General features: G+C 34.4%; 3 protein-coding genes across 4 annotated transcripts in view; 1 reads left to right on the forward strand and 2 right to left on the reverse strand.

The window, feature by feature from the left end:
• Positions 1–9,997, reverse strand: part of lmf1 (lipase maturation factor 1) — a 42,795-nt gene extending 32,798 nt beyond the window's left edge. The window contains exons 1-3 of the mRNA XM_067369556.1: positions 9,707–9,997; positions 9,226–9,535; positions 7,273–7,283 (exon numbers count right to left, since the gene is read on the reverse strand). Coding sequence (XP_067225657.1) covers positions 7,273–7,283; positions 9,226–9,535; positions 9,707–9,926 — 541 coding nt within the window. The 5' untranslated portion in view covers positions 9,927–9,997. The remainder of the gene's footprint in view (positions 1–7,272; positions 7,284–9,225; positions 9,536–9,706) is intronic.
• A 593-nt stretch (positions 9,998–10,590) lies between these two features.
• Positions 10,591–16,282, forward strand: sox8a (SRY-box transcription factor 8a). The gene is made up of 3 exons (XM_067368819.1): positions 10,591–11,369; positions 12,324–12,553; positions 15,201–16,282. Exons 1-3 carry the CDS (start codon positions 10,990–10,992, stop codon positions 15,809–15,811), a joined length of 1,221 nt encoding a protein of 406 aa, XP_067224920.1. The 5' UTR covers positions 10,591–10,989; the 3' UTR covers positions 15,812–16,282.
• A 3,954-nt stretch (positions 16,283–20,236) lies between these two features.
• Positions 20,237–22,526, reverse strand: part of LOC137007676 (arf-GAP with dual PH domain-containing protein 1) — a 34,086-nt gene continuing 31,796 nt past the window's right edge. For both annotated transcript variants that reach the window (XM_067369286.1, XM_067369287.1), the window contains exon 11: positions 20,237–22,509. In XM_067369286.1, the coding sequence (XP_067225387.1) occupies positions 22,481–22,509 (29 nt within the window). In that variant the 3' untranslated portion in view covers positions 20,237–22,480. The remainder of the gene's footprint in view (positions 22,510–22,526) is intronic.

Here is a 22,526-nt window from a genome sequence, read left to right on the forward strand (position 1 = left end):
CCTACATTTGTTCTTGTTCCAGAAGTCATTTCACTCGGATATACATCACGATAGGGAAGAAAAGACTAGTGCAACTTCCCTTTCCATGCTAAATTTAAAGGTGCTATTGAACTTTTTTTTTTTTTTTTTTTTTTACAAGATGTAATATAAGTCTAAGGTGTCCCCTGAATGTGTCTGGGAAGTATCAGCTCAAAATACCCCATAGATTTTTTTTTATTAATTTTCTTAACTGCCTATTTTGAGGCATAATTAGAATTGCACCGATTCAGGCTGCGGCCCCTTTAATTCCTCGCGCTCTCCGCCCCCTCCCAAGCTCGCGACTCTATCATTACATAAACAAAGTTCACACAGCTAATATAACCCTCAAAATGAATCTTTACAAAGTGTTCGTCATGCAGCATGTCTAATCACGTAAGTATGGTATTTATTTGGATGTTTACATTTGATTCTGAATGAGTTTGATGGTGTTCCGTGGCTAAAGCTAACATTACACACCGTTGAATAGATTTATAAAGAATGAAGTTGTGTTTATGAATTATACAGGCTGCAAGTGTTTAATAATGAAAATAGCGACCGCTCTCATCTCCATGAATACAGTAAGAAACGATGGCAACTTTAACCACATTTAACAGTACATTAGCAACATGCTAACGAAACATTTAGAAAGACAATTTACAAATATCACTAAAAATATCATGATATCATGGATCATGTCAGTTATTATCGCTCCATCTGCCATTTTTTACTGTTGTTCTTGCTTGCTTACCTAGTCTGATGATTCACCTGTGCACAGATCCAGACGTTAATACTGTCTGCCCTTGTGTAATGCCTTGAACATGGGCTGGCATATGCAAATATTGGGGTCATACATATTAATGATCCTGACTGTTACGTAACAGTCGGTGTTATGTTGAGATTCGCCTGTTCTTCGGAGGTCTTTTAAACAAATGAGATTTATATAAGAAGGAGGAAACAATGGAGTTTGAGACTCACTGTATGTCATTTCCATGTACTGAACTCTTGTTATTATGCTGCAACTATGCTGAGCTAAATTTAATTTTCAATTCGATGGCACCTTTAAAACACAGGCTACATCCAAAATTGCATACTTCCCTACTATATAGTAGGTGAAAAACAGAATTCGACAAAAGAAGTAACAGTGCTCATTAGAGAGTAGGCAAAAAGTACCCGGATGGCCGCTAAGATTCTAAAGTGTGCGTACGATGGAAACTTTACTATCCCATGAGGCCGCAGCAGAGGATTTATGAATGGCAGTGAAACGACGCAACTGACGCTGGTAGGTCACATGATAATGATAACATGGCGAATGTAGTATGTCCGAAATACATTCATACTACACATATTCATACTACATACTGTAGATTGCTTATTCAAAATAAGTACCTACTCAAGAGTATGTGATTTTTGGATGCAGCCACAGTGTCGCAGGTGAGACCAGTTCATTTAAAGTTCGAATCAAGACTGACCGATTTTTAGCAATGCATATTTATATTTTTAAAACTACTTTGTTCATTTGTTTTTCTCTGGAAAAAGAAAATATATTTATATATAAAAATAAAAATAAATATCAGGATTATTATCATTAACTGAAACTAAAACCATTAAAACATTTTCATATAAAATAAATAAATAAAATTAAAAATTCACAGAAATATATATATATATATATATTTTTTTTTTTACTTTTTATTATGTAATACTAGCATATACAGTAGCGGGAGTGGTATTTGTTTTAATTGACCCTAAAAGTTTGATTAAACGATCAAAATATGAGGAAAATATTTTCCATTTTATTTTAAAGATTTTAAAGATTTAGTTCACTTCAGAATTAAATTTTCCTGATAATTTACTCACCTCCATGTCATCCAAGATGTTCATGTCTTTCTTTCTTCAGTCAAAAAGAAATGAAGGTTTTTGAGGAAAACATTCCAGGATTTTTCTCCATATAGTGGACTTCACTGGGGTTCAACGGGTTGAAGGTCCAAATGTCAGTTTCAGTGCAGCTTCAAAGAGCTCTACATGATCTCAAACGAGGAATAAGAGTCTAATCTATATGAAATGATATACTTTTTAACCACAAATGCTCATCTTGCACTGCTCTGTGATGCAGCATGTATTATGTAATCACGTTAGAAAGGTCATGCATGACGTAGGTGGAAGTACTGAGCATTTTGAAGTTGGAGAAGAAAATTAGATGGAGTACTTCCGCCTATATGAACTTTTCAACATGATTATGTAATGTGTGGCGCATCACAGAGCAGTGCAAGACGAACATTTGTGGTTAAAAAGTATATATATATATATATATATATATATATATATATATATATATATATATATATATATATATATATATATATTTTTTTTTTTTTTTTTTTTTTTTTAGAAAATAGATAAGACTCTTATTCCTCGTCTGGGATCATGTAGAGCTCTTTGAAGTTTTCCTCAAAAAGCTTATTTTTTTCCCCTTTTTTTTTCAATTGAAGAAAGAAAGACATAAACATCTTGGATGACATGGGGGTCAGTAAATGATCAGGAATTTTAATTCTAAAGTGAACTAATCCTTTAAATATAAAAATAAGGCAAAAAAGTATTACTTTGTATTACTATGCAAAAAAAATGCATGAAAACAAAAAGCTGACAAGAAAAAGCATACACTGACTACAGCATAATCAGTTATTAATATTCGGTTGGTTGTCTCCTTGTTTATGTGTTCATAATTTCATGTATTATGTATTATTGTCACAAATAACAACTGATTTGAAGCACAACTATACAATATGATTATAAAATCGTTGACACATTTTTAATAATATTTGAGAAAATGTTATGTAAATTTTTCTAGGCTGGACATCACTTTTGGCCACTACTGTATTATATATCTTTACATCTTATTTTTGTTTAACCCTTATGTGTTGTTGGGGATGTATTCACCCACTGTGGGGTGTTTTTGAATCTTAATTTGGCCACAACTTTCTCTGTGTTTCAGCAAATGGAATGATTTTTGGTGACAAATCTTATTTTGATACATATTTTGGGAAAATGCTTTGAAAAGCTTTGATAAAAGGTAAAAAAAGATTTTCTCAGATGCATCAAGGTAAGTGCGTAAAGGTCTTACTCTCTCACACACACACACACACTATAATATACTGTTATACTCCATATAACTCCATATAAAAGCCAGTAACTAAGCTTTTTTTTTTTTGCACAGGCCTATCTAAAGGGTTAATGGTGCCACCTGGTGATCAACTGTAAAAATGAGAAATTTTACCTCTTCCCAACAGGGAAAACCACCATCAATCAAGAATGCATGATTATATGGTATCATGGCTTTGCAATCAAAAAATGTCATTATAATGGAAGTCAATGGGGCAAAAACAGCCACGAACAATAAATGAGGGAGAAAAATATTTAAATCTGATGCTGCACAAAAACTAACAATGCATCAAAACCAATGTTGTTACTAATCTTTGACATGTCCAAGACTGTGATAAAAGGTTAAAAAAAAAAATCCAGTCCATAATCACTTTTTATATTGAAAATCAGTCATTTTGTTAGTTTTTTTCTCTAAATCAGTGACATCATTTATAAACTTGGCAATAAAAAAGGAAAAATCTTTGATTTTTTTTTAAACATTTAGTAGTTTTGATCAGGACTGAGGTTGATTAACAGATTTATGCAAAAACATTTGAAAAAAATAATATTTATCTGATACATTTTTACAGTAGTTTAATTTAGTGGATGTTTTCATCCACGAACATAACGAAAGGGTAGTAAATTTGAACAATGCACAAGGGTTAATTTAAATTACAAAGTACTAAAATAAGTAAAACTAAAACTTAATTAAAACTATATAGAAAATAGAAACAATACAGAAAAAAAATACTAAACTTTAACCAAATTTAAAATGAAAACAAATATTATAATAGTATATCAATCGTACTAAAATAACATTGGCACAAGCCCAGAATAAAGGCCTGTTCACACAAAGACGAATAACTCTAACTCTTGGTGTGCAAAAAAAACCAACTAAATATTATCATCTATTTAAGCACGCACTGCTTTAAATGCTCTTTGCGCTTTAATGGATTCTGATTGTCAGTGTTTTTATGGTTAATGATCTGGAAAAAATCATTCTGAAAGTGATTCCAACAATATTGAGCTGTGGACTTCACTATTTTCTTTGAATTAAAATGATTATCACTTTAAAGATGTAGTCTTTGTTGTGACCGAGCCTTTAAAGCAGGTGCCCCGGGCATCTTTCAGACAGAGTAAAACGATTAATCAAATATTCTCTTTAGTATTTCACTTGGCATGCAACACCACCCATGTGCGTTTCTGCTGGTTTAAAGAACAAATAAAGCAAAGAGAATGTGCTTCGAATCTCTAAATGACTGCCACCTAAACTTCTCCTTAGAGAGCCAATCCAAGCTAAATCCAGAGAGTATCAAAAATGAACAGAGAATGAAGTGTTTATTCATCAGAGGTTTCATCTGGCCCTGAGCGCATTGGAACCAATGAATCGATGAGATGCAACCAAAATGTTTTGCAATGATCACTTCTAGGCAGAGTTTATGGTACAAATGCTGTAATATCTCTCTGGGAAAGAAATGTTCTTTCAGAAAGCATGGAGAGCATCCGAGCGCGGTGTTTACTTGCACAGAGCCCGTAGGTTGTTAGTGTGCAGCTCACATTGGAAAGTGGGCAGAAATCAGTGATTGGAGCGTGACAGATTTTGGAGGTGCTCGCATTTATCTCTCCAAAGTATCATACACAGAAGAGATGGGCGACAGAATCGCTCCAGTATCTCTGCACTATTTTTACACCCCCTAATCAGATTTCTAGACACAATTATTTGGTTTGGGACTGAATAATTCATTACATCTGCAGCTCCGCTGATTGGATTTGAGTTTTGGGAGGAGAACAGAAGATTCTGCATATTTGAGATGCCGCCATGTTCTCTTTGCACTTAATTTAGTTTACTCCTAACTGGACTCTACAGGAGTTATGAAACTTTTTTTTGCATGGCACTCCTATCCAAATAAAATTAAAACAGATTACCAGTTTAACACTCACACTGAAGTTACTGTTCATAAAAATGTGACAAAATTAAACTATTTATACTGCATGTATTAGAGCTGTAAATCAGACGGTTCATCACGATACGATCTGATATTGATTCTCTTATGATACCTCAAAAAAATGCTGCAATATGATTACAATTTGCTTGGATTCAGATCAATATTATGATATTATGTGCCTTTTTTATTAAAGGGGTGATTATGATTTCACTTTTTTAACTTTAGTTAGTGTGTAATGTTGCTGTTTGAGCATAAACAACATCTGCAAAGGTACGTCGGTAAAGAGTTATGTTAAAGAACTCTGTTTAAGGACTACAACGAGCTTCTTCCTGGGTTGGTGACATCACTAATCCTAAAATTTACATAAACCCACCCACGAGAACACGCAACAAAGGGGGCGGGGCCATGTTGGGCTGCTTTAGAGAAGAGGAAGAGTTGTTGTAGTAGAGTGTTGTTGACCTGCCGTTATTTTACGCCGCACTGCTTCACAAACGAGGGTCAATTCAACACAAAAGATGAACATGACGACACATGCTAGTGGATGAGTTGAATCAACTCCACAGCAACTACATCAATTTATCCACTAACCATTCAGAAACGTCTAAAAGTTGTAACTTCTTCCTGAGTCTCTCCATCAGTGTCGACTCCGGTTTGAACAATGTAATTTACTAACAATCCTCATTTTGGCTGCGTGAGATTCTCCAGCTTTGTTGTTGTTGAGCTGTTAAAGCTCCGCCCTCTTCTGGAAAGAGGCCGGGAGCAGCAGCTCATTTGCATTTAAAGGGACACACACACAAAAACTGCACGTCTGTTTGTTGTTAGGATGACAAATGTTTTAAAAGTTACATTTTTAGGCTGGTCTGCCTCAGAGGTCTAACAGCGCTCATCACTGTCAGAATGAGTGACTGGCCAATAAAATCAAAGAAGGCGGGGCTTACTGTTCACAGAAGACGAGTGTGAATTCTAATGCGACGCTTTCGATTAAGCAGTGAAAGAGTGTGTGGCGAGTAAGTAGCAAAACTTTTCATATATGATGACTGTTTTATGATTGAAATATTCAGCGGCCGACAGTAATATACAGTGATGCAAACTACTCTCCATGAAAAAAAATTATTTTGCAGTTTTGAATTGAAAACATGCTATTATTTGAATAATATGATATGATTAATGTTATTCTTAACTAAATGTGACAAGAAACATTTAGCATTTTTAGCATATCAGAGGTATAAATACGAGTGAATATATTTAAAAAGAATATATTATTTGCAAATAGTTTAAATTGATTATTTATCGTTCTTATTTCTTTTTTCTTTATTCTCTTCATTTCCTTTTAATCTTTTACTTATTTAATTCATTTTAATTAAAAACAGTTACCCAATAATATTACCTAATACATACATATATATATATATATATATATACAGAGACATATATATATATATATATATATATATATATATATATATATATATATATATGAGATTTTATGCACTTTGCATCGATGCATCATATCATTAGTTATTTGATCAATGTATCAATCCATATTGATGAAGTGTGACATCCCTGGTATGACTACTATTAAAAATGAATAAAGATTTATAATCATCTGAAATCCATTACTGTGACATTACACTTTTACATGCACTTGGATTGATCCCTAAAACCAGGAATGGCTTTTAATGACACAATTGGTGTAAAACACAAAAGAAATATTCAAATATAAATCAAAAAACATGTTCTTGTCTTCCATTCAACAATGGACCTAAATGAAAACCTGATTGGCCAATTGAGCCCATTTGTGGCTTTCTTGTTTATCTGGAGAATTTGGATTTTGGTGGGATGGAACGTTTAAAGTGGCCGCTCACAGATGTGGTAAAAAGGCTGGGGTAAAAGTTCAGATGAATCAGCCAGCATGAACGCTCATCTCCCCGCTGCGAGCTGGCGCAGTGTTCACGTCTTACCCAACGGATTTGGCTTCTAAGCCTCAATCGGTCACACTTGTGCAGATCCTAAATCAAACCTCTAAACATTGAAGGGAATTCTGGGAGAAGAGGCTCTGGTTTACTCTTGAGTTCTGTTAATTCATTTAAAGTGTTGTATGAGGATATGCTGCTAGAAATCAAAGAGTGCATGGCATAATTTCACAAAAATGTGAGAGATGGTTACTCACCAAAAGAGTACCTGGATAAAAGAAAAGAAGAGAAATATATGAGATTAAATTCATTTTCACCACATGAAAGTATGGGAGCCCATTTTCGCCTCATGATTTGATGAACCATAACTCATAAGGCATAATTATCGATAAAAGTCGAAATTATGACAAAATCTAAATTATGACAGTCAATTTTTTGGTCATTAATAATTTTAGAACATAGTTTTGACTTTTTATGTCATTGTTTTTTGTCAATTTCAACGCATGTAATAGATTATCTTTTTTATCACATCATTTAGACTTTTTATCTCATGATTATGACTGAGCAATTCATAATTTTAAACAGTCACTTTTTGTCAATTATGACTTTTAATCTCATAGTTCTGACTTGTGTCGTTGATTTTTACGTCAATTTCATAAGGACAAAATTTTGACTGTCTATTGACACACTAAGTCATAATTATGAGACAAAAAGTCTAAATTATGTGATAAAAAGTCATAATTATTACATAATTCAAAATTGACAAAAAAAAAAACAATGACATAAAAAGTCAATACTATGAGATAAAGTGTTATTATGAGATAAAACGTTGAAATAATGTGGAAAAAGCCATGACAGTGTCATAATTTTGAGTGCTGAATTTATCATAATTTCTACTTTTTATCTCATATTTACTGAGCATATTATAATTTTGACTTTGCACAGTTATGACTGTTTCTCATAATTTCAAGTAATTTTTTGTCATAATTATGGCTTTTTATGACTTGTCATTGTTTTTTGTAACTTGTCATAATGACAATTTTTTAAGTCATTTTTTTTATGAGATAAAATGTCAGTTGTGAGATAAAACATTGAAATGATGTGAAAAAAATATCAATGACAAAGTTGCATAATTTTGAGTGCCAAACTTTTTTCTTAATTATGACTTTCAACTTTTTATCGCATTATTACTTAATAGTATGTTCTAATTTTGACTTCCAATTATGACTCACTTTTGTCATAATTATGGCTTTTTAACTCTGTTAAAATTCTGATTTGTCAGTTTTTTTTGTCATAATTTCAACTAGTCATAACATTTTGACAGTCAAAAAAGACATACTATTAGGGCTGTCAAACGATTAATCACAATTAATCGCATACAAAATAAAAGTTTGAGTTTGCCTAATATATGTGGGTGTACTGTGTGTAATTATTATGTATATATAGATACAAACACATCCATGTATATATTTGAGAAATATTTACAAGTATATTTATTTATTTATATTTTTATATAATTTATATTATATATAAATACATTTTTTGTACATAAATAAAATTTTTTTATATACATTAATTTGTGTGTATTTATATATACATATTATTTACACACATTACACATATATTATGCAAACTTTTGTATGCGATTAATCGCGATTAATCGTTTGACAGCCCTACATACTGTAAGTCATAATTATGAGATAAAATGTTGAAACGATGTGGAAAAAATGCTATAACGACTTGTCTATTTCGAATGCCAATTTTTTTTGTCATTATTACGACTTGAAAATTTTTATTTCGTAATTATTACTTGGTATGTAATAATTTTGACTTCTCACAAATATGACTTATCTCATAATTTAAGTAATTTTTGTCATAATTATGTTTTTTATCTCATAGTTCTGACATTGTTTTTTGTCATAATTTCGATTCATGTCATGGTGAAATTTTGACAGTCAAAAATGACATACTAAATCATAATTATGAGATAAAATGTTGAAATGATGTGGAAAACATGTCATAATGACATTTAAGTCATTACTATGATTTACCTAATCATGATTTTTTCTTATGTGGCAGAAATGTGCTTCATATAAAAAGCATGGGAATGCTGTAGGTGTGACAAAATTTATTTTTCTCCATCAAAACGGCATAATTCAATCTAATTTTATTGCAATAATGACATGAGAAAGATCAGTGTGTGTGCTCACCAAAGCTGTCCGACATTCACAATAGAGTGGTACAGGATCCACAGTATTCCCATAATGATCATATTGGCTCTTCCCATGAGCAAGACAAACCCTGAGAGTGCCATCCCTGCCAGAGCGATGCCATCCAGGTTGGCATCCATATCACTCCAATCCATAAACCAGAGGACTGAAGGAGTGTAGGCCAGGGCCGCAATGCCAATCTTGCCACCCACATAGCGCTTGACGCTCCTCAAGTAGTCCTTGCATGGCATGAGCCCTTTTTCTCCAATCAGTTGTTTATTCTGGTTGTAAGCCACAGTGAATGCCACAACTAGAAAAGATATGATTTCACACTTGGGTTATTATACACAGATATATATTATAGTGTGTGTGTTTCACATATGCAAACTCATATCTAGTAGTTGTAACTAATGTGATGTAACCAATTGTGTCTGATCTCTTAGCAACTGCATCCTGTAGAGCGGCCACCTGTCGAACTCACAGTAGATGAAAGCAATGGCTCGCAGTAGCAGGATGCGCGTGAGCCAGTAGGTTCCGGTTTGTGACGAAACGCCCACTTTCTTGTCATATTTGGTCGAGTGTTCGTCTTGCGCTGTCTCGCTGCAGCTGTCGTGTGAAAGACTGTCTGAAACAAGCGGATCGCCACGTCGCTTTCTTAGGAAACTTTCGCTGCTCTCAGGACTGTCACTGGAGGACGCCATACTGTCCAAGTGCTCTGCACATGCGTAAGAAATCACGCGCAGCGGACTGACCAATCAGAGGACAATGCGCTTCTGCCAACACAACCTTCAGACTGATCTTCTGTAGTTAATCATAAGTTAATGTATGCTTCTCGACTTGGTAATAATTGTTGAAATAAAAACTGTTCACCATATATATATATATATATATATATAATATATATATATATATATATATATATATATATATATATATATATATATAGTGGATATCTTTGATGAAAGATTTTGATCCACTTCAAATGTTGACTACTATATGTATATATATATATATATGTTGACCTTTATCGGGGCATGTTGTCACAATACGGGGTCAAAAAGAATATGCCATTCAACTTTACAGTGCAATTCAGGAAATATTTTGTTTACATCAATATTGTGCTTAATAACCTTTATAAAAAATACTTCATGAGAAATTAACAAAGTTCAACCTTTGAATTCAAATCTTCCTTCATTAAATAATAATGAATATTAGTGTGTTTTTATTGTGTTCACTTGTTGTTTCCACAACACTTAAAGCAAAAATATGACAATAATTTGTGCAATGAATTATGGGGAAAAAAAGTTATATTTTTTCACATACAAAATATTGCAGTGTTTTATTCAAGTCATGTTTATTGAGTTAACCTACAAGTGTTTTCATAAAATACAGTGGGCGCAGATTGGATTATGCAGGAACCCATGAGCAGTTATGGCATTATGGTCTAATTTGTTAGTCAATTATGTTCAATTAACTGAAAAAGTTGCTGATGTCCTGGACAGACCAATTGGTGAAGTTGCGCAAAAGCTTCTCCTCCAATGAGACGAGAGAAGGAGGAGCGCGAGAGTACAGAAGCCTCACAAAAACTTCTCTCTTACCAACAAGTTGTGAAATGTTGCCAATTCATCCGCCAGTGTTGATCGACGGAGGCGTGAGATTCAAGAAACCGAGAAATCAGTAGGTTTATCTGGAATATACACCAGCGCGCGCTGCGCGTAAAGTTATACGTTCTTCAGCTTACGTTTCTCCAGCGAGGATTTTAAAATGTCCAAGGAGCCGGATAAAACTAGTTCTGGGACAGAAAGCTCTTTTATCGGCGATGCAGACTCTGATTCACCGTCCTCTCCATCAGTGTCCGACGAACAAGGGTCGCAAACCGGCACCGGCAACCGGGCGGACAGCGAGGAAGACGCCCGTTTCCCCCCGTGCATCCGAGATGCCGTGTCGCAGGTTCTCAAAGGCTACGACTGGTCCCTGGTGCCGATGCCTATGCAGGGTAGCAGGTCTTTGAAAGACAAGCCTCACGTCAAGAGACCCATGAACGCGTTTATGGTGTGGGCGCAGGCTGCGCGCAGGAAGCTGGCGGATCAGTACCCGCATCTGCACAACGCCGAGCTCAGCAAGACCCTGGGCAAGTTATGGAGGTACACATTTTACGTTACGTTATGCAAATGATGTAGGCCTACGTACACAAAGAGTTATTAAACTACAGCATTGGTATCGGCTTGTGTATGGCAAGCTACTTGTATGTTACTAAGCCAATCTTTTTAACACCTAAAAATGGTTTTAAAAAAAATCCACTAACTGGTTATATTCAGCATCACTCAATCAACATTAGTTTACAACAAAAACATTTTATGGGTTAAATCAGGCTCTTTAAAGTAACAAAAGCAGGTTAACACTTTTTACAGTGCTAAATTAGATTGTTTCAAATACTTATTAGGATTTATAATTAAATAGACCTGTGTTAAGTGTTAATCTTACTAGTGAGATTTTTAATTGAACTGTAAAGCAGATTAGTTATTTAACAAGTCAAAAACAAAATGTGACCATTGGGATTAATCATTTCTCATACAAGGCAAGACAAGTATCTTATATAATAAGTGTTTAGTTACTAGTAAAACTGGAATAGGTGCAAACAATAATTCATAATACATAGTCTGATGCAAATAGTGACTATAGTAGCAAAGAAAGTTGGGTAAGACTTTACAATAAGGTCTCGTTCTTTACAGCATTTATTAACATTTGTGCACAGTGCATTAACTAATGTTAACAAATGTGTTTGTAAATGTTACATTAAAATGCTAGAAGTATTGTCCATAATGTTAACAAATGAAACCTTATTGGAAAGTGTTACCGAAAGTAGTGACTAACTGAACGTGTGCTAGTCACTGTTGGGAAAAAGTGCTTGTATTAATGACAGAAGCTACTAAAAGTCACGTAGTTTAAAGGAATAAATGCTATATTCTGTGGGTCTGCTTGTAAACCATCTGGAGCGAGATGGTCTACATCTGCATTAGCTTCCATCTAAATCCGGATCTTTGGTTTCTTAATGTACATTTGTATGTCATTCACACACTTTCTCACGGATTGTCCAGGCTGCTCTCTGAGAGCGAGAAGAGGCCATTTGTGGAAGAGGCAGAGAGACTGCGACTCCAGCACAAGAAAGACTATCCGGATTATAAGTACCAGCCACGGAGACGGAAGAGCCTGAAGCCGGGTCAGAGTGAACTGGACGCGGGAGCTGAGAAGATCCATCATCCCTCGGATCAAATGTACAAGACGGAAGCGGGAATGAGAGGGATGCACAATCAACCGGTCCATGGTGGTGAGTTATGCAAGATCCACTGTCTTACAAATTGGGTTGTACCATATTAGTGGTCGACCGACATTGATTTTTTTTATTGCAGATGCCGATATCTATAAGAGCTGATGACTGATATAAAGCCGATATATACACTGTGATGCTAACCTGCGATTGTTACCTTAAAGAGCTGGGGTTTTTTACTTGCTTTACATGCATAACATTTGCTGAAATTAAATTTATTTTCACTGTTAGAAATATGGTGTGGGCTGTTATTATGGCTGTTATTAATATAGAATTAGATATAATTTATAATATACACAATAATATTTTATATATATATATAATTTAATTAGAAATCATTTGAAAAAGAATTATTATATGGGAATTTACAGATTTATACTTTAGATGGCAACTTATTTTGTAATCCTACTATGGTATTTTTCACAAATAGAAATATTTGAATAAAAATGAATTAAATACTGTAACCAGGTAAGTCTACATGCACTAGGAATCATATTTTCTTAAATAAAGACCATGCATTGCTAATTTTACACACAGTACACAGCAAATACATTGAAAAATGTTACAATAAAAAATTAAAAAAGTCAAAAACATTATTTTGCATCATTGAATCAACATTAATACATTCATTTATAACAACAAAATATTTTTTTATGGGTTAAATTAAGTAAAGACAGCCCTTTAAGGTAATAATTGCAGGTTACCACTTTTTACGGTGTATAACATGAATATGACATACACATCGGCCAAACACTATACTATATGCAACTTTATTTTTTTTAAATAACGCAACCCAACAAAACAAAACATATTTGATGTTTCCATCCCAGTTGGAATCTCCAAAATTATTAATATTGCTGAATTTACCAAATTACATTAATTTATATCAGTTGACCAATATATTAATACCATATCGGCCAAAGAGAATATTTGAAAAATGTAAAATATCGGCCGATATATCGGTCAACCAGTATACTAAATACTATATATGCATGTTTATTTTTTTCCAACTCAACCCAACAATACATATTTAATGTTTCCATCCCACTTCCAATCTCCAAATTATTTCATATTGCTGAATTAACCTTAATACAATTAATTTATTATAATCTGACAATTTATTAATACCATATCGGCCAAACAGAATGATTGAAAAATGCCAAACATTGGCCGATATATAGATCTTGACGATATATCGGTTGACCACTATGCTATAGGCAAGTTTATTTTTTTCCAACTCAACCCAACAAAACTTATTTAATGGAATCTCCAAAAATATTAATATTGCTGAATTAACCAAAATACATTAATTTATGCCAATCGACCAATATATTAATATCATATCGGTCAAACAGAATATTTAAAAAATGTCTAATATCGGCCAATATATCGGTCAACCACAATACTATATATTGTATATGCATGTTTAGTTTTTCATGTTATTTAACTCAACCCAACTATACATATTTAATGTTTCCATCCCACTTGGAATCTCCAAATTATTTAATATTGCTGAATTAACCTAAATACATTCATTAATTAATTTATTATAATCAGACAATATATTAATACCATATCGGCCAAACAGAATGATTGAAAAATGCCAAACATTGGCCGATATATAGATCTTGGCGATATATCGGTTGACCACTATACTATATGCAAGTTTATTTTTTTCCAACTCAGCCCAACAAAACTTATTTAATGGAATCTCCAAAAATATTAATATTGCTGAATTAACCAAAATACATTAATTTATGCCAATCGACCAATATATTAATATCATATCGGTCAAACAGAATATTTAAAAAATGTCTAATATCGGCCAATATATCGGTCCACCACAATACTATATATTGTATATGCATGTTTAGTTTTTCATGTTATTTAACTCAACCCAACTATACATATTTAATATTTCCATCCCACTTGGAATCTCCAAATTATTTAATATTGCTGAATTAACCTAAATACATTCATTAATTAATTTATTATAATCAGACAATATATTAATACCATATCGGCCAAACAGAATGATTGAAAAATGCCAAACATTGGCCGATATATAGATCTTGGCGATATATCGGTTGACCACTATACTATATGCAAGTTTATTTTTTTCCAACTCAACCCAACAAAACTTATTTAATGGAATCTCCAAAAATATTAATATTGCTGAATTAACCAAAATACATTAATTTATGCCAATCGGCCAATATATTAATATCATATCGGCCAAACAGAATATTTAAAAAATGTCTAATATCGGCCAATATATCGGTCCACCACAATACTATATATTGTATATGCATGTTTAGTTTTTCATGTTATTTAACTCAACCCAACTATACATATTTAATATTTCCATCCCACTTGGAATCTCCAAAAATATTATTTCATTTTTTTTTTATAAACCTAAATATATTAATTTATACCAATAAAATTAAGTAAAAAAAAAACTCTTTAAGGTTACAGTTGCAGATTAAACTTTTTACAGTGTATGACATGAATACAACATACATATCAGCCAAACAGAATGGTTGAAAATTGCCAATTATCGGCCGATATATCGGTCTTGCCGATATATCGGTTCACCCCCATTCTACTAACTATACCCAACAAACCATATCTGATGTTTCTGACCCAGTTCAAGCGCACGGCCCTCCGACGCCTCCGACCACCCCGAAGTCTGATCAGCATCAAAGCGCGAAGCGTGCCACGGAAAACACAAGACAGAACATCGACTTTAGCAACGTGGACATATCGGAGCTCAGCAGCGACGTCATCGGCAGCATGGGCCCGTTCGACGTGCGTGAGTTCGACCAGTACCTGCCGTTAAACGGCCACGCCGAGAACAACGGCGGGCAGCACTCCAGCCCCGGCTGTTTCAGCGCGTCCTATCACCATCACGGCAGCGTTTCGGCATGGAACAAGGCGTCCGGGTCACCGTCCACATCCTCGCATAACCAGTCGAGCCAACAAAGGCTGCTCATTAAAACAGAACAATTGAGTCCTTCTCATTACGGAGAGTCTCACGGGTCGCCGACCCAATCTGAACTGAGTGACTGTCCTGACATGCAGAACTCGACGTACTTCACCACATTTTCTGGGTATCCTGCTGGTATTTATCAATATCCGTACTTCCATTCCTCCAGAAGATCATACGTGACTCCTGTTCTCAACAGTCTGTCCAGTCCATCTCATAGTCCCGGTGCAAACTGGGAGCAACCGGTTTACACGACTTTAACGCGCCCCTGATGTCATCGTGAGAATTATGGGACTTTGTGGCATATGAAGACATTTGCTGATACTTTAAGATGTTTTATCTTGCCATTTCTGGTCATTTTGACCTTTAGATTTTCTGGAAACACTTTACAAAGGTCTCATTTGTTAACATTAATTAATGCATTAGCTAAGATCTTTAACTTTAGTTAGTAAAATCGAATTGTTCATTGTTTGTTCATGTAAGTTCACAGTGCATTAACAAATGTTAACAAATACAACTTTAGATTTTAATAACGTTTAAATTACCATTGACTAATGCTTTAGAAGTATTTTCATTGTCAGTTCATGTTAACTAATGTAGTTAACTAATGTTAACAAATGCAACCTTATTGTAAAGTGTTACTGATTTTCCTACCGATTTTTGGGCTCACTTTTCAATATTGAATGTTTTGTGTTTATACTATGGTCTGGGTAAAAGTGTTTTTGTTTTGTTTGTTTGTTTGTTTTGAGGGGGGGGGGGGATGCAATAGACTGATTTCTCTCGTCGATATTCAGTACGCTATTTAAATGCAATCATGTCTTTTTTGCTAAATGCAATTAAAATGTAAAATGAACGAATGTGAAATTCTGCCTGATGTCTTTACTATTGAGAAAGGCCTAGTCTTAACTGTCAAGCTAGCGAGATAACTTGGATTACAGTCCGAAATGAAGCTACTATGTGAGCTTAATCTAAATATTGGAGAGATGCTAGTATAAAACAGAGCCTTAACAAAGCCAAGATACAGCGAGGGAGAGCGGAAAGAGAGAGGGCTGATTCTGAATGACAGTGTCTCAAAGGGCTCTTTGTTTTCATTATAAAAGAGGCATTAATTAAGGGAGGGAACAAAACAAATACAAAGCAGAAAATCATTACCACTGCCGTTACATGAAAGAAGAGCACAAGAACAGACGCTACCCTCTGCTATTTGGATAAACAGCAACAAAAGCAGCAGAAAATGCATAAATTGACTGCAGGATAAGAGAATAAGTTCTTCATGCTGTGGAAATGAGCCAGTGATTTCAAAGCAGATGGGTGTGGGTGGACTAGGACTTATTTTCCTTTCACTACATTTTATTACATTGATGATTTCGAAGTGGAGAATGTAATTAGTGTTGACATGTACAGCACGCATCATTTTACTTGCAGACATTATTGGGTCTTAAAACTGGACAGTACACAGTAAGCACTACAAGGTTACGATTTTCATTCCTAACGTAATTATGATGGTGTATTATGCTCAGTTGTTATTGTATTCAGATTTTGGGGCACTGATTTCACTCTTAGATTTGTGTGTTTTTTGTCATTGTGATCTATATTGGAAGAGTCATAAACAATGACAAAAAGAAGTAAAAAAAAACATTCACGCTGAGCTGTTTTAAGAGACCCCCAGATAAAGACAACTTAACACACATCAAAAGTGTTATAGAAGAAAAACTGACTATGATTACATATGCTGAATATATATATACAACTGTTTCCTTAAAAATAGTTCCAAACAAAATCTCAGAGCAACACACAGTAGTGGTGTTTCATTCCTGAATGAATCAGTGCTTTTGAACGAATCGGTTGAGTGATTAATTCAATGACTCACTCATAAATATACCTTTTTTGTGTTTAAAAAGACCAATGACATTCTTTTGTGGGCGGAGTCTACCTGGTGGCAGTAAATGGCAGTTCTGCAGTAGCAGTCTGTGGAAGCCACGGAATAAAAGAATAAAAAAAAGTTAATTTCGAGTTTATATCTTACAATTCTGACTTTTTTTCTCGCAAATCCGAGTTTATGTCTCACAGTTCTTAGAAGGAAAAACAGAATTGTGAGATATACTCATCATTCTGTCTTTTTCCCTCAGAATTGCAAGTTTATATCTAGCAATTCTGACTTTTTTCCCCTCAGAATTGTGATATAAACTCACAATTGCGAGTTATAAAGTCTGAACTGGGAGATACAAACACACAAATACAAGAAAATAAGTCAGAATTGTGAGATATAAATGTTTAAAAGTTATCTATGTAAAATGTTATAGGTTTAAATATTATTTCATGCTGTAACTGCTATGAACTGCATATGTGAATATTATGTAGACTTACTGTTTACATCAGATCCATGCTTTAATAGTAGACAAATCTGAGACTTGCAACATAAACATCTGTGTTTGGCTTCAAAGGGCGTCTTCAGCGCCGGTATTCTATAAAAATGAAGACTTTATTTTTTGCATTCTGATTCTGACATCCAAAGGCACAACAAAACATTTTTCTCTTATTGTGTGGATTTTGCCCATTTTCCTTCACTTGTTACCGCTGTTTTTCTGCCACCATTATGCGCGCAGCTGCAAGTGATATAACTGACATCTGCTGCAAATTGGTCTATACGCTCACCTTTTAAGATGAATGAATCAGTTGAATGAATGATTCAATGACTCACTCATTTGTCACCACCTACTGGCCTCACTTTGTAACATGAATACACTGCTGTAGGCTATAATATGTTATATACGACATATATCCAAGCTATAATGTGCCTGACAACTTAGACAGAAAATATGCATATTCGAAACTTTTTAGATTTTCATGTTAGGGGCAAAATTCAAGTGCTTTTGATGTGTAATAAAATAAGGCCACAATGCTGCTGATCTAAAACCAAGATTCACACCCTCATCAAATATAGTGTCTAAGCGGTGACGGGTGCGATGGCTTTACCTTCTTGGATCAGTCTTATGAAGTAAATAGGATGTCCAGTGCTTGTACGACTCCACCCTAATTTAATGATTTCCTGCTGGGTTGCAAACAGCCTCCTGCTGTGTCTGTGTGAGTTAGTGTCTCCCAACTTCACTTGCACAGCCTGGACGCCAATGACAACAAGCAGCCAGACAGAACCAACATTGACTTACCCACAGTTCCACGGGGCAGTGGAGCCAGGCTGATGGGGAAGGAAAGCAGTGGAATGCATCAGGTCAGGCAACAGTGTCTGAAAAAACCCTTCAAACACACACACACACACACACACACACACCAATGTTCTGAGAACATGCAATTCTGACCATAAAAATAAATTAAATTTGTTCTGTTGTTTAAGGTACACTTACATTGAAAATTATGAAAATACTCAAGATTTTTAAAGGATACAATTTCTGTACATTTCATTTTATATATTCATATATAGTGCTGCCATGTCTTATTTTACTACCATTGAGATACTATTGTAGTTTATATATATATATATATATATATATATATATATATATATATATATATATATATATATATATATATATATATATATATATATACTTTTAATTAGTTTTTATTTTGTGTTTTACATTTTAATTTTAAAGTTTTAGTAATCTTATTGTTTATTTCATTTTTATTCAGTTAAATTTTAATGATTTTAGTGATACAACGATACAAAAATAAGACTGCATGGCACCACTATATAATATATGAATATATAATAAAATGAAATGCACAAAAAATGTATCCTTTAACAGTCTTGATATTGCAATGTTTTTTAATCATAAAAATAAATGTAATAGAATCACTTGCAATATGTAAATGCACCTAAAGCCCAAAGTATAGTTCACTTTTTACGCATACGCGAGGGTCAGTGCACGTGACGCGAAGAGTACGCGCGTACCGTCGCGCACCGCTGATTTTTGTAATTAGTTTATCCACAAGGTGGCAACTGTGCCCTGGGGGCTCGATTCATAAGAAGAAAACCTGCATAAACACAACAGACCTGAACATGCAAGCTACAGCGACACTGGAGGCCTATATAGATGACAGATTGTTCATTTCTACAACTCTAGCATGAAAGAATACAAATATATTCATGGGCTGAAACTCGTGGCGAGAGATGGCTCAAAACTGCGCATGCGTCGAACGCATGTGTACGAGTCAAATGAAGTATAACTTGCATAGGCTGTGTGTGTGTATGCTAATGTACACCTAGAAAAAGGGGGAAAAAAGGAAGTATACCCAAAGGCTTTAAACAACAGCAGAAAACATTTTTTAAAGTTAATTATTAAGTTAGCCCTCAGTTTAGTTCTGTTCGTTGTCTGGTATTGTCTTTACATGTGTGAAGTGGTTAAGTTGATTTTTCCCTTCTGAATAGCCTTCTTTGTTGTTTTCACTGCGACATGTGCTTTTATTTATTTTAAACTCGACAGGACCTTCTTGGTCCTAAAATATGCAAATGCTTTTCAGACCAGAAAAATCTAACTTTACAAAAAGCACCATGGTGTCATCATGGTAGAGTGATAGTATTAGATGTACTTTCATATATACCATGGTACTGAATGATGTTTACATTTTTATTACAGGACAGCCTGGAATACTTGATTGTTATTGGTCAGTAACGGCGTTCCACAGTCTCTTTCTTCAAACAAAACAAAATCATTGAGACTCAAATATTTAATGTCCATGTATTTATTCATAAGTAGCCGCATAATAAGCAGGATAATGTACAATCAGACAGTCATTATCACAAAATAAAGCACTTCTCGCTGGGGTCCTGATCAACCTTATTTAGTTCATTTTAAAATAATGACGACACTGTCCTTTACCATGGTACAAGTCCCAAAAACAAAAAAATGGTAATGCTGACACATTTTCATTGGTAAACATTCACTAACCCTTTAAACAAATCAGAAGAAAAACACCTGAATAGCATCATAACCTGGACAAGAGGACCTGCGGTAAGAAGAACTGAGCTCAAGTCAGAGAGTTCATAATGATCAGATTATCATCACAACCTGCTATCTAAACATTCATATCCATTATATAAAACCTGTAGAATTTTCTTATGTATCCTTCAAAGTCAACAGATATAGTCTGGGTGAAATTAAGGATATTGTATATAAAGTAGTGGTCAACTGGTGTGTGTCGCAGATACTGATATCCATAAAGCAGGGCGGCGAGATTATATATATATATATATATATATATATATATATATATATAAAATGCAATTGGTAGCAAATGAAATTGCATAAATTAAATACATAATATTCACTCAATAAAATCATATCTGAAAACCCTTCTTACCTTTTGACTAAGATAAGGGGAACTACAACTAGTCTTAATCATTCAACTGAGCTTGGTTTTTGGCAGATAATCTCAATTTGGCCAAATATCGGCCGATATATCACTAATATCAACCCTATTCTGCATAAAAAAGAACTGATGGGCACATGCTTCCTAATCTGTGATATGCTTCCACCTAGTGGAGGAAAATAAATCAAGAACAGAACTGTCTTCATGATGTATGGAAGTCTGACACATGCACCCTGCACAGACAACACAAGTAGTATGTAGTATATTAAATTAACTGCCTATAGAACTGCCCTTCATATTGATCATATCAGTTTTCTAACAGGGTCTTTAAGATGAACGAAACCCCTATGATGCAAACAATGATTTTCTTCTTCAGTATTTTTGTCTTGTTTACTAGTACAATATCAAAACATTCTTAAAGCAAGATACATTTACTTGAGAAGCAAGCATGAAGTGAATTTCTGCTTAAAATATGAACAAATATCTGCTAATGGGATCAGAAAAATTTACTTAATTTAAAGTGAAAACTTTTTTTTTTAAAGGTGTACTTGATAATGATTTCACTTTTTTAACTTTAGTTAGTGTCAACGCTGGATTTGCACAAAAGATGAACATGACTGCACATGCTAGTGGATGAGTTGAATCAACTCCACAGCAACTACATCAATTTATCCACTAACCATTCAGAAACGTCTAAAAGTTGTAACTTCTTCCTGAGTCTCTCCATCAGTGTCGACTCCGGTTTGAACAATGTAAGTTAATGACAATACTTATTTTGGCTGCGTGAGATTCTCCAGCTTTGTTGTTGTTGAGCTGTTAAAGCTCCGCCCTCTTCTGGAAAGGGGGCGGGAGCAACAGCTCATTTGCATTTAAAGGGACACACACACAAACGGTGTGTTTTTGCTCACACCCAAATAGGGGCAAATTTGACAAGCTATAATAAATGATCTGTGGGGGATTTTGAGCTGAAACTTCACACACACATTATTTAGATAGACTTATATTACATCTTGTGAAAGGGATGTCCCCTTTAAGCAAAATCTCAATTTTGTTTTTTGTTTTTTTCCAGAAAACAATTTGCTTCTCAAGTAAATGTTTAGATATTTGTACTGCAAAACAAGACAAAAATACTGAGTAAGAAATCACTTTTTGCAGTGTAGTCATGTTGCGTAGCGTCAGAAGATCCACTACTCTTCACAGCAGCATTTGCTTGGATAATCCAATAAATAACATCAGTCAAAACACACTGGGAAAAAAAAAACGCAACCGTTTTGTGACGTTGCTCACCTTGTAATTTACAGATTAAATGTTACGTTTAAGAGCGATGAACAACATTCACATGCCATATTTGTACAGTAGCTTGGCTGATGACACCAGTATGTCTGCTTTGGTAACACATAGTGACATTCACGACAACTAAGCCTCAGCGTTGCTGCTGGAGATGTTGTCAACACAGTCCAGTTCTTTAGTACCAAATCAAGGTAGGAAGGGGCTGTTTCAATGCACTCGCTCTGTCCGGAGCACTTCCATGTACGGCATTGGACAGATTTTGCTGTTCTGTTGATTGTCCAGTCTGTCCTGCCTGTAGCATATCAGCCAGTCTGCAGCCGGCATCAAGGCTTGTGCTTGAAATGAGCCTCGACTGGAGAGAGAAATTAA

This window comes from Chanodichthys erythropterus, chromosome 19, assembly GCF_024489055.1.
Source record: "Chanodichthys erythropterus isolate Z2021 chromosome 19, ASM2448905v1, whole genome shotgun sequence".
In the NCBI taxonomy this organism is placed as follows: Eukaryota; Metazoa; Chordata; class Actinopteri; order Cypriniformes; family Xenocyprididae; genus Chanodichthys; species Chanodichthys erythropterus.

Coding starts and splice junctions, on each gene's coding strand:
- sox8a (XM_067368819.1), top strand. CDS start 10,990: ATGTCCAAGGAGCCGGATAAAACTAGTTCTGGGACAGAAAGCTCTTTT. Junction 11,370..12,323: donor ACCCTGGGCAAGTTATGGAG/GTACACATTTTA, acceptor CGGATTGTCCAG/GCTGCTCTCTGAGAGCGAGA. Junction 12,554..15,200: donor CAATCAACCGGTCCATGGTG/GTGAGTTATGCA, acceptor TTTCTGACCCAG/TTCAAGCGCACGGCCCTCCG.